General features: G+C 46.1%; 4 protein-coding genes across 4 annotated transcripts; 2 read left to right on the top strand and 2 right to left on the bottom strand.

Annotated features, from left to right (window-relative positions):
- Window positions 1–53: 53 nt before the first annotated feature.
- Window positions 54–1,765, top strand: TRV_03675 (Serine palmitoyl CoA transferase subunit; the record flags this gene model as incomplete). Its single annotated transcript, XM_003022148.1, has 4 exons — window positions 54–281; window positions 354–454; window positions 508–1,018; window positions 1,082–1,765. The coding sequence occupies 4 exons, from the start codon at window positions 54–56 to the stop codon at window positions 1,763–1,765; spliced, it is 1,524 nt and encodes a 507-aa protein (XP_003022194.1).
- A 458-nt stretch (window positions 1,766–2,223) lies between these two features.
- TRV_03674 (cell wall glucanase (Scw4), putative) lies at window positions 2,224–4,196 on the top strand (the record flags this gene model as incomplete). The annotated part of the gene is made up of 2 exons (XM_003022147.1): window positions 2,224–2,725; window positions 2,812–4,196. The coding sequence occupies 2 exons, from the start codon at window positions 2,224–2,226 to the stop codon at window positions 4,194–4,196; spliced, it is 1,887 nt and encodes a 628-aa protein (XP_003022193.1).
- Window positions 4,197–4,604: 408 nt separating this feature from the next.
- TRV_03673 (uncharacterized protein) lies at window positions 4,605–7,308 on the bottom strand (the record flags this gene model as incomplete). The annotated part of the gene is made up of 6 exons (XM_003022146.1): window positions 4,605–6,061; window positions 6,117–6,276; window positions 6,335–6,519; window positions 6,543–6,783; window positions 6,851–7,134; window positions 7,260–7,308. 6 exons carry the CDS (start codon window positions 7,306–7,308, stop codon window positions 4,605–4,607), a joined length of 2,376 nt encoding a protein of 791 aa, XP_003022192.1.
- A 663-nt stretch (window positions 7,309–7,971) lies between these two features.
- On the bottom strand, window positions 7,972–10,363 carry TRV_03672 (uncharacterized protein; the record flags this gene model as incomplete). The annotated part of the gene is made up of 6 exons (XM_003022145.1): window positions 7,972–8,027; window positions 8,063–8,279; window positions 8,352–9,398; window positions 9,455–9,723; window positions 9,788–9,902; window positions 10,073–10,363. Coding segments are annotated over 6 exons (1,995 nt in total), but the record flags the coding sequence as incomplete, so codon positions are not given.
- Between the last annotated feature and the right edge of the window lie 1,714 nt (window positions 10,364–12,077).

Here is a 12,077-nt window from a genome sequence, read left to right as displayed (position 1 = left end):
GATAAGGGAAATCTGCAGCCTAGTAACGAACTGAAGTGATACACGATGACATGATGGACCTCCAGGAGACGCAGAGAATCACCCTTGAATACCTCCATGTCCTAGCAGACCAGTTCCAGCGCGTTCCCGGCTCAGCCATTGTCCTCCGATATATCAAGTCGAGCTATCAGAATGACCCTGTCCGCTCGGCTGTGGAGCTTTTCCTGTTCCTTTTCGCAGTAAGATATCTTCTTGCGCCGAAATATTCGACTAAACGTGACTTTGTGCCGCTTTCAGAGGAGGTATGAGCTGTCTATTATTTCTGTTTTATCTTCGCCTCTTTGTTTTGGTCGGACAGCTAAGCTGTGTCGTAGGAAATCGATGATTTGGTAGATGATTGGACTCCAGAACCACTGGTTTTGCCTTCGACCGCGCAAGATGAAGAAGATGTTGAGAAACGAGTTGTGCTTACGGGGTGAGTTGGCTCTTGTGACTGCGTGAGAATGTTCATCGCTTATTGCTTTCTAGCCCTACCGGTCCAAAATCTAAACTCGTGAACGGACGAACTGTTACGAACCTTGCGTCGTATAACTTCTACAACTTCGTTGCGAATGACACTCTGAAGGAGAAAGCCATTCAGACCGTTCGAACTTATGGAGTCGGTCCGTGTGGACCTCCTGGATTCTACGGAACCCAGGATGTGCATATGCGCACTGAAGCTGACGTTGCTACATTCCTCGGTACTCCCGCTTGTATCATCTATTCTCAGGCCTTTTCGACGATCTCTAGTGTTATTCCTGCATTTTCCAAACGTGGTGATATCATAGTTGTGGATAAGGGAGTTAACCATGCTATTCGGAAAGGTATTCAGATCTCAAGAAGTACAGTGAGGTGGTATGAACATAATGATATGGATGACTTGGAACGTGTTTTGAGCAAAATTACCAAGGAGCAGGCAAAGAAGCCGTTGACCCGGAGATTCATCATCACCGAAGGGTTGTTCCAGGATAGGGGTGACATGTGTGACTTGCCTAAGATCGTATGTTGACTCTTACTTTCTCGTGTGCTATATCCCATTCCTAACAATCACTAACCTATGTAGGTCGAGTTGAAACTTCGATACAAGTTCAGACTTATCCTGGACGAGAGTGTCTCCTTTGGAGTACTTGGCCGTACTGGCCGTGGTATCACCGAGCACCAGAATGTCGACCCAGCAGAAGCTGATATGATTATTGGTTCATTGTCTGGAGTGTTCATTGGCGGTGGCGGCTTCTGTGCCGGATCCAAAGAAATCGTCAACCACCAGCGCATCTCTGCCTCAGCCTACTGCTACTCTGCTGCCCTGACTGCTTTGCTAGCCACGACGGCAAGTGAGACTATAGCGTTGCTGCACAATAGCCCCGAGCTCATCGTTCAGCTCAGAGAGAACATCAAGGCTATGTGGACCCAACTCGATCCTCGCAGTGACTGGGTGTACTGCACCAGCGCCCCAGAGAATCCTGTCATGATACTCGTGCTGAAGCCCGAAGTGGTTTCGTCCAAACGCCTCACCATCGAAGACCAGCATCACATCTTACAAGAGATAGTTGATGAGACGCTAGCCAATGGTGTGCTTATCACCCGTCTCAAGCCTGTTCCTGACGAGACTATCTCTAAACAGAACCATATTCCCCCTGCCCCTGCCCTCAAGGTCTGCATTACCACCGGCTTGTCCAAAAAGGAGATCGAGAAGGCCGGCATCGTCATCCGTCATGCCATCACGAAGATTCTTCGACAAAAGAGATGAATCTAGACACGAAGCACAAGCATCCTTTTAATATCCCCTTAATATTCCTCCTGTACATCTAGCTTCCTCTTCTCTAGTGTCACCCTATGGCCTTCTTCCCCTCGTTGCTGGGGCTCACTGTACTTTTCTCCTAGATAGTACATATATATTTTTAATCAACGAAATGGACTAATGTGGATATGTGATGGCCACTTCTAGATTTTCTAGTGATATAGACGGCCTATTAAGACAGTGATGGCAATGACTTCAAGTATGTATTCCCTGGCTAGCATGGTTCAGCTTGGTATATATGGCTAATCAGTCTCTAGATGTACATCTATTGCCAGCTCCTCCTGGTATGCTGTATACCCATTTAATATTCTAATACCCTACCTATATACCTATATCCAGTATCTACCGTATGTAAAAGCAGAAGCCCTGCTATATTAAATATACCAAATTATACCAAATTAATATCTATGCTTGATATCTGCTACAAAAGCAAAAGAAAAGAGAAAGCTGGTAGTCTTTGGCTTGGTATCACTTTATTCACTCTGTTTTCCCTCACTTCACTTGTTGTGGTCTTCCTTCACCTACGCGTCTCTCCCACCCCCCTATTTATTTCTCCTGAAACCTTTCCTTCTCTTCTTCTTCCTCTTCCCCTTCTTTCTTCAACCTCCCACCACAACTTGATATCACAGAAATACCCTCTAACTATCACCGACTTCGCCTGCACGCAGCTTGCTAGTACGCTGCTTACCCCTTTTTCTGTGCCTGCTGCGTTCTCCTGCGTTCTATCTAGATCTGCTAGCTCTGGAGACGCGTCGATAAAGCTGCTAATCATTATATTAACTCCTCTAGATACCCTTTTTCTATCACTATCTGTGTATCTTCTGGGCACAGTGAGAAGCAAGATGAAGACTAATCTCTTCATCTTTGCTGCTCTCTTTCTTCCGGGCTCTGTGGTTGCTAGGCCTCACAGTATGTTCTTGTATCAATATCTATTCACTTTGGGGCCTTGCTACGCGTCTTACCTTAGGCCAGACACTTATTCTCTTCTACTATAGACCACAATCATGCTTATGGCCTGGAGAAACGCGCTTATGTGACTGATACTATTGTTGTTAAGGTGCCTGAGGTTATCAACTGGGTTGATAATGCTGGTAATACCGTTACTATTGAAACTAAGGGGATGAAGTCTTTTAAGACCATTCATCCTACCTCTGACAATGGAGATGTTGGCACTACTATTGCCCCTAATACCGCTACTATGGCTACCACCACGGTCACCAATATACCCACTTCTGTCTCTACCGTTGTCCCTAAGCCAGAGCCTACCACCGAGATGAAAATTCCTGACCTGAAGCCGGAGCCAACTGAGATCAAACAAACAACTAAGGATATTACTACCACCAAAGTTAAGCCCTCGGAGCCTGTTATTACTGAGCCAAAAAGCACTGATAAGCAAACTGGTGTTCCCCCTGTGCAGCCCACTATCACTGAGCCAAAGAAAACAGAGACCACAGCGATTGAGCCTATCATTACGGGTCCAGGGACGACTGCTAAGCCAACCGAGCCTCTGACGACATCCACCCAGTCTCTAGCTCCAAGCAAGCCCTCAACTGTCCCAGCTCCTACTTCATCGCCTCCCAAGGACCCTACTGAAAAATGGACTCCTGCAAATGGATTTGGAATCTGCTATGCCCCGTATGCTGCTGATGGAAAATGCAAAAACCAGGACCAAGTCAATGCAGACTTTGCAAAGCTGAATGACTATAGCATTGTTCGCTCCTATGGTGTTGACTGCAATCAAATTGCAATGATGCTCAATGCGGCAAAGACTTACAACAAGAAAGTTATGCTTGGCCTTTTCACCATTCAAAACGTCGACTCTGATTTGAACATCTTCTTGGCCGCTGCAAAGAACAACTGGGCATACATCTATGCCATTGCTATTGGGAACGAAGTCGTTAATACCGGAAAAGCATCAGCTAACGCCCTCGTCAACGCCGTCAATCATTCCCGTGCGATATTACGTGCGAACGGATACAATGGACCAGTCGTAGCCGTCGACACCGTCAATGCCATGACCGCTCACCCAGAAATCTGTTACGCCTCTGATTTTTGTGCTGTCAATATCCACCCGTTTTTCGATCCGCATACCTCCGCTTCTGAAGCCGGGCAGTTTGTTAGAGAGCAATCCAAGGCCGTTTCTAATGCAGTACACGGAGCCAAGAGAGTTATTGTCACTGAAACCGGATGGCCTCATGGCGGCTACCAAAACGGAGAAGCTTTTCCTTCAAGAGAGAACCAGCGTGTTGCTATCGAGAACATAAAGCAGGCTTACAAAGATACCAATGGAGAGCTGTTATTATTCTCTGCTTTCGATGATCCATGGAAAGTAGATGGTTCTAACACTTTTGGTGCTGAGAAGTACTGGGGTATCTACTAAAGGTCGATCTAGTAATCGCCTATCTGATTGATGCTCATAGACACGAGCATTCGAATTTTATGACAGACGAAAAGATGCAGCAAAGTGAAAATATTTTACGACGACATGCTGTTGAATTTTAAAAGGTGGGAGAAAAAAGGAGATTAAAGAGGGAAAACGAGAAAAAAAAAAAAAAAATTAAAGGCCAAATGGTTCTTTTAAAGGGGTTATATGTATTAGCTTAGTATATTTTAGAACATCGAATGAATACCCCTTGTCACCAAAATATCACTTCTCTACTTCACTTGTAAATACAGCACTAGATTTCATCTATGATGTAGCAATGACGATCGTAATCGGAAGAAATGATGTAATTTCAAATCGCTATGCATCTAAGTACAAATTTGGCAAAATTCAAAGAACTCCTTCCTAGGTAATATGGGCGTTCTCCATTTGCTCTGGAAGTTCGTTCTCAACCATCTCCACTGTTATGGTTGGAGTAGCAGGAATATCTGTACTGCCATTTGTGCGCGGTGTTTGAGGCTGTGATGAAGTTGGGTTGTGGCTGGCTTCGGTTGGTGATGGACTGCAGTTTTGGGTATCAGGCGTAGTATTGACATGGCCATTGGTATCTTGATGTTTCTGATGCTGTTGATGGGCACGCCACCGCCTGGTTCTCGGGGGTTCTGGCTTCTGAGATGGCTTGTTAGGCGGACAATTATGTGGATTATGTGGAGGCGGAGGCGGAGGACGGGTAGCCGAGTGTTGTTGTCTGACGTGGTGATGGTGATGGGATTTGGCAGGATGAGTTGGAGGTACCGAGTGTGAAGATCTGCGAGGAGGAGGAACTGCCGGGGGTGTGCTAGGGTGGTGAATATGAATTTTATGCGAGGCAGGGGATGGAGGGAAGCAGTATGACGTGGACGTGATCGAATCAGGCGATTGAACCACAGGTTCCTTCGGGCTCGAGCACGCAGTATTGTCTTCAATTTTACGAACAGGAGAGGAGGCGGAGGTAGGGTTTTCTGCTGCATCCTCTGGTTCTGCCAGATGGAATTTCGAAATCCTTGATTCCGAGGATCCTCGATATCCATGGTTTGAACTTGCCCTCTCGCCTGCCTCCTTTGATTCGGCTCTTCGACGCGCTCTGGAACGGCGTGCCACTGGAGGTTCTGGCTTTTGTTTCACCACAGTCACTCCTTTACTCGGTATAACGACGCCCGGTTTCTCTTTGTGAGAAGCTACCTTTGCAATGCTATGAGAAGAAGAGCGTGCAGAGTCAACTCCAAGGGTCGTTGATACAGCAGTCGGGTGTTGGTTTGGTGATGATGAGGCATCATGTCCGTGAAGATTCTCATCCAGACTTGTCTGAGGTGAAATTGGTGAACCAATGCTAGGAACTTCCACGCTTCCTAATGAATCTGTATTGGCATGACCGTTCGTCCTCGAAGTCTCAATCGATGCTGGTTCGGACAACTCTTTTGTGAACCAATTAGTTCCTTCGCATATCCAGTCAACCTGGCTACACCGCAAGACAAGCCTTTTTGTGGTATCGTCCACTTCGTTGAAATGAAGAATTCTTTCGCTATCGTCACCAGCATCTGTATCAGACCACTGGCCCCTAATTAGAGTTGTGAAGAGCTTTCTAAGCTCCTCCCGTCTATCATGCGGAGGATACTTCAGTTGAGTATGAGCAAGAAGTGGGTATAAAACTCTGAGATATGTATGGCGGAGGGGCATTGCATCTTCAGGGAGGTCATAAAGGTTACGAATAAGAATATCGACAAGAACACGAAGATCATTAGTATAAAAATATTCATAAGTGGAGGGCGTCGTAAATAGCAGGTATAGAATTTTGAGGGTGAGAAGCTGTAAAGAAGTTTCGTCTAATTCAATGTGATTAGTTTATGGGAACTTCAGGGGAGAAGGAATAAAATGTACCTTCACGGTTAAGGAGAAGAATGATGTTTTCTCCAAAAGTCTTATAAAGACTGCCATGCATAGATAGAACTTTCATTACTTTGTTCGTTAATGGCATAGTTGTAGTCAGGTCCCCGGTTGGGTCATGACTTGATACCATGAACTGCTCATTGAGAACTAGCTACATAGAAGTCAAGTCAGAGTTGATAATACCAGAAATAGAGAAAAGGATACCATACCAAAACACGAATCACGGGATAATGATACGGGTCATTAGGATCCTCTGGGGGCCCTTCGATTATTTGTAGAAGATATTTTATGAATCCATCGTCCACGGTCACTATGAGGGAAAAATGTAAGTATATGATCAAAACATGCTTCTCCCAGGTACCGGGCAGCAAAGCAACCCGGTAACCAATAACCACTATTAACCACTCCAAGACTCACCTAGGTCTTCTATCTTAACCCTCTGTATCCTTGACATCTCATACAAGAGATCCATTAACAACCGGTGCAGGCTAGCTTCAACACCACTACCAGAATGGTCATTGCCCCTTAGCGATTGTATTAATTCCAATAGCCGACAAAACGCCCCTTCTTCACACATCATCTCGAAGGTAGCTTCATTTTCACACCCGTCGAAGAGGAGGAGAGACACGATCCCGAGCAGATTTTCATGTGAATCTTCCTATGAAACGAATTATCCCGGTTAGATGTGATGTTCTGTACCAAAGCTCAATCTGATATGTATATACCTGGAGTAGGCTGTATATTATCTGAAGTCGTATATAATCTGCATTGTTCGTGAATAGCGGAGATGACAAAACCAGCTCCGTACATCGGGTAATGTCATGGTCGGGGTCGAAGAAGTCTTCTACTCGCGAGTTTCGTGTCAGAAAAATCGGATATGTTGACAGATATGCCCGCAAAGGAACAATTCGAATACCTCTGCAGCTCTCAAGCAAGGACAAATATGTGCGCAAGCTATCATCGATCTCCTCGTGTGAATCGCATTGCCGTTTTAGAACGTCGTCCAATTCTACCGGCGAAGAGACTCGGTTAGCCAACCAAGTTCAAAACTAGCATATCATTATAATAATCACAGATTGACCATCCCCCTAGAAGCGCACGAACGGATAGATCCACAGAGATGTCTCTACTCACCATCCCAGAACTGTTCTTCGGTTCTCAAACTGCTGGCTTCGAAGTCCATTCCTGTGCTCAAGCATATCTGGATACTGGGTCACTGGCCGTGGTAGTTCCCGCAAAGTCCAGGGCACCGAGACGAGACACGCGACGAAGGGAGGAGAGGGGGCCCTGTAATAGCAAGGAAAAGAGGGTACTGCAGGCCCAGGGCCGGAGAAATGGAAATGAATATCGACGGGGCAAATCTGCCTTGAGATGCAGGTGGACGCTGAAGAAACTCTGGGGAAGTTCACGACGGTCACTGGTAAATATTACATAAGCATCGCCTGACCAGCAAGTGATCTCATAGTACGTATTTTTTGATTGGCATTCTTGTCATTGAAGCTCTTGGTTGTCCGATAATACATATATCCCTGTAGAGACAATACTTGGATACGAGGTTGCTGGTTTCCTACAGGCGCAGTGGCTGTGCAGAGAGCTAGAAAGTGGTTTGAAGGAGTAGTAACCAGCACATCGGCGAGCCTATTCACAGCCATTCAAAGTATTGATATCTACACAGCATTCGTCTAATTTTGGACGCTTGACCGTCCTTAAAAAAGGAAGGAAAAAAAAAAAAAATGAAAGAACCCTTGCGCAAGAAAACACCGGAAAAATGGGTATAGTATCACCGAGATCCTCTATATATCCTCCAGTTTTATCTTCCAATTCCCCTATCAACCTGAGCCGGGCCTTATACAGTGGCAATGTCGGTTTCTTGGGCTATTTTGAGACATGTTAGCATGCGGGCTGTGAATAAGGGCCGAGCCAGGGAAGCGACTTACTAGTCCATAGTTCGGCGTACACGCCGCCTAAATCGAGAAGTTCGATATGCGTGCCGCTTTCTACCACATGGCCGTCTTTTAGAACATTAATCTGGTCGCTGTCGTATATCGTGCGAAGCCGATGTGCTACAAACACACTTGTTCGAGCCTTGTCCTTTAGAATGCTGTTGATGTTTTGAAGCAGGGCTTGCTCCGTATATGTATCGAGGGCAGAGGTCTGTTTCAGTTAGAATTAGTAAAAGTGCTGATCCGCAGATTATTTCCGAAAGATGCAAGGGAATTAACACACCGCTTCATCGAAGAAGAGTAAGGGCGGGTCTTTCAAAATCAATCGGGAGACTGCTAGTCGCTGTTTTTCACCACCTGATATCATCATCCCTCGTTCTCCAACGGGGGTATCGTATCCAGCGGGTAACCGCTCGATGAGGTCGTGAATGTGGGCTCGTTGTGCGGCCCGCTTGACCTCCTCAGTAGTAGCATCAATCTTCCCGTAGCGAATGTTGTGTTCGATTGTGTTATTAAACAAAGGAGTGTCTTGTGGCACAACTCCAATCGCCTTTCTCAGACTTGACACAGTCAGGCCGCGGATATCTTGGCCGTCAATCAATATACGGCCCTCGTGCACGTCATAGAATCGGAAAAGGAGCCGAAGTATTGTTGATTTTCCGCACCCACTTGGCCCGACAATGGCGATTTTCTTGCCAGCTGGAATGGTGAAGGACACGTTTTTCAAGATTGGTCTGTCTGGCAAATACCCAAAGGTGACATTTTCGAATCGAATTTCTCCGCCTTGACGAAGCTGTAAAGGTTTCGCATCGGGTGCTTCCTTAACGTTAATATTGACCTTTTGTAAGTTAAAAAGAGTCTCCATGTCCATCAACGATTGCCTGAGCTCTCTGTACACAGATCCCAGGAAGTTGAGGGGCATCGAGAGCTGGAATACCAATTGATTAACCATTACAAGGTCGCCAACTGTTAATTGTCCCGTAGCCACGCCATCAGATGCCAGGTACATCATGGCAGCCAGCGCACTCGAGAAGATCATATTTTGGCCTGAGTTTAACAATGCCAGTGAAGTTGTGACCTTAATTGAGGCGGCTTCATACTTCTTCAATGCCTGGTCATACCGCGAAACTTCAAACTGTTCGTTATTAAAGTATTTCACAGCCTCATAATTAATCAGGGAATCAACTGCTACTGTTGCCCCCTGATTATCGGCTGCATTTGCTTGCTTTCGAAATTTTGTTCTCCAGGCTGTAGTAGTGATGGTAAAAGCAGTGTAGGCTAGCATTGTTGCAGCAGTGATAGCAGCAAACTTAGCGCCATATTGATATGTCTAGAGAATTCGTTAGCAAACAGAATATAATGTACGTTAATGAAAGGTGGTCATACCAAGATTCCGCAAACCATTGAGATTTCCAGCGCGGTTGGGAACACATGAAAGACCATGGACGTGAGCAAAAAACTGATGCCTTTTGTTCCCCTGTCGATGGCGCGAGTAAGACCTCCGGTTTGGCGACTTAAATGAAAATTCAGGTCAAGCCTGAGAAGGTGGTCAAAGACATTGCGAGCAACCTTTCGGATTGCTTTTTGAGCAACGCTGGCAAATACAGCGTTTCTCAACTCTTGAAACAATGTTGCTCCAATTCTTGTGACGCCATCTATACTCGTGTCCTCCAGTTAGGGGTCAAAATTTCAAGCACTCAGATAAGGACAAGTTCATACATGCTATTATCATGGATCCTCCAACTGTCCAGGCAGTATCGCCTATTGCCGCAAAATCAATATTCATAGAGTTGACTATGCTTTTGAAGTAAAATGGAACTTGAACATTGAGAATCTAGAAATTGATCAGCCAGAATGTACTATAATGTCCGAGGCTCCATAGCAACAAACCTTTCCGCCTACAAGCAAAGACAGAGCTATCCCGACTCGAAGTTTTGTGTTCCAGTCATCCTACCGTCATTTAGTAGAGGTTCTCTAATGCACTGTACTATAATTTGCGCCCACCTTTGGCCAAAGATACTTTGCCATCTCTTTCATAATGGCCCAGTCAACTTTTCTCTGTTCTTTGGAGGTGACAGTAGTCTCCGAGAGCAAAGTTCCCGGCTTCTTGTTTCCTGGGTTTGAAGGGTTCGTGATTTCCTTCTCCCCAGCATTCCGTACTTTGTCCGTAGCAGACTGTGCAATCCCCTTACTAGAATTTGCAGTCTTTTTCAAGGCATCATCACCAGGTTGCTCTTTCGACAATTTCCCCCCGGTTGTGAACGCGCAGCAGGCTCCTCCATGGCGATACAGTCCCTGCCCGGGCTGCCCCGAAAGACGCACACGGGACCAAGAAAGGTTTCTGTGCGCAACGCGATAATGCAATTGCGCGGTTCGCAGAAGCATGTCGTCGCGCAAAAGATAGGTTCTGCAGCTAATGCAGAGTAATTATTCTAGTGATTCGCTTTCCCTATCTCTCGAAATTTCATGATGTCATTATAGGGCTGTTTCATGCGTCTATCCACGATCCTATAACTAACTAGTTACATACAGAGTGAGTCAGCGGAACTATTCACCAGCTGGACATAGAGAGCACTTACCAGGCACTGTACAACTAACTACCACTTCTCCCGCTCTTCCCGAAGAGTCCTGAGGTCCACGCCTTGCCCACGAGCAACGAGACAAAAAGGCTTGTCAGATATTTGCATCAACCGGCAAGCCACGCCTTTGCGTGATAAATTGAGTTTGGAGCCTCATTTCGAGCTTGTTTGCCTTGTTTGTTTGCATCGTCATGTTTTCTTGAACCTGATGGAAAGTTGCATTTCTGCGACGAATCGCCGAAAAACCCGCAGCAAGAGGCCAGGCATTGAGTGTCTACCCAGCTTGCGGAATACACAGTCGCATCAATGAAGCGATCAATTGCCGCAAGGGGCGTCAGGCCGTCGAGTTGTCTTAAGCCGGGACCGAGATGCGGCCGGAGGAGACAGATTCATATCCAAGCCATACCGAGCAGCCAACTCGATTCGGTGAAAAGCGACAACTTCCACACTGCCTCGACGACTGCTAGATCTGCTATATCTCCGGGTTAGTATGTATCCTTCTGATTTACGTTAGCCCGTGTGCTGACCTTTTGCTACAGATGCCAAATTCGAAGTTGTCGGCTCGCCCTATTCCTTACTTTCCGTCTCCCTGTCGGCATCCCAAAATCTTTATACAAGGCGTGGAACCCTTGTAGGATTGAGCGGAAAAGCAGAAAATGTATGGCTGTCAACATATATACGGAAAAAGTGCTGGAATACATGGCTAAATGGCAATATCACAAAAGGTCGTTTCTACTCTGCGGATCCTTGAGCCATTCCGGCGGGCGGCACTTGGAATTCCGTTTCTATACCAAAAGGTTAGAAAGTCCTTCTCTCGTCATAAATTTACTTGGTTCTGACCATTTCCGTCGGTAGATATCCTCAACTAGCCCCGTGTCTGCGTTAATTTCCGTAAAATCTCCCGTGACGTCGCTCGCTCTTCTACAGCTCAATGGAACGGTGGATTGGATGCTGGCGCAGCGGAACGCTCTTCTTGCGTGGACGGGTCATTCGCTGACAGTAAAGCCAAGAATCAACAGTCAGTTGGTATATATCACCCTACCTTATTCCATCATGATCGTACAGAGAGCTGATCTGGGAAGAGTATAATGCATTGGGGAAATTCTGAGGTTACAGGACGAGGGCTTATTGCACTAGCTGGGAAGGGACAAATATACTCTATAAATCTCAAAGAAGGGGAGCAGTATATCGCTCATCCAGGGTATGTGGAACTAGTCTGGAATTTCCCCTCATACACTAATCATACACTAATGTATTGTATGCAGGAACGTGATTGCCTACACGATGACACAGACTCCTCCGCAGCCTTATAGATTCAAGTCGACGACCCTAAGATTCCAGGTGCCCAATCTGGGTATTGGAAAACGCCTATCTAATACTAACCTTGTGTCAAATCTATCAAAATCAGACACTTGGATGGCGCTGATGAA

This window comes from Trichophyton verrucosum (assembly GCF_000151505.1).
Source record: "Trichophyton verrucosum HKI 0517 chromosome Unknown contig00300_1.f1.exp, whole genome shotgun sequence".
Lineage (NCBI taxonomy): Eukaryota > Fungi > Ascomycota > Eurotiomycetes > Onygenales > Arthrodermataceae > Trichophyton > Trichophyton verrucosum.
Note: the sequence above shows the minus strand (reverse complement) of the source record. Positions and strands in the feature narration are given on the sequence as shown.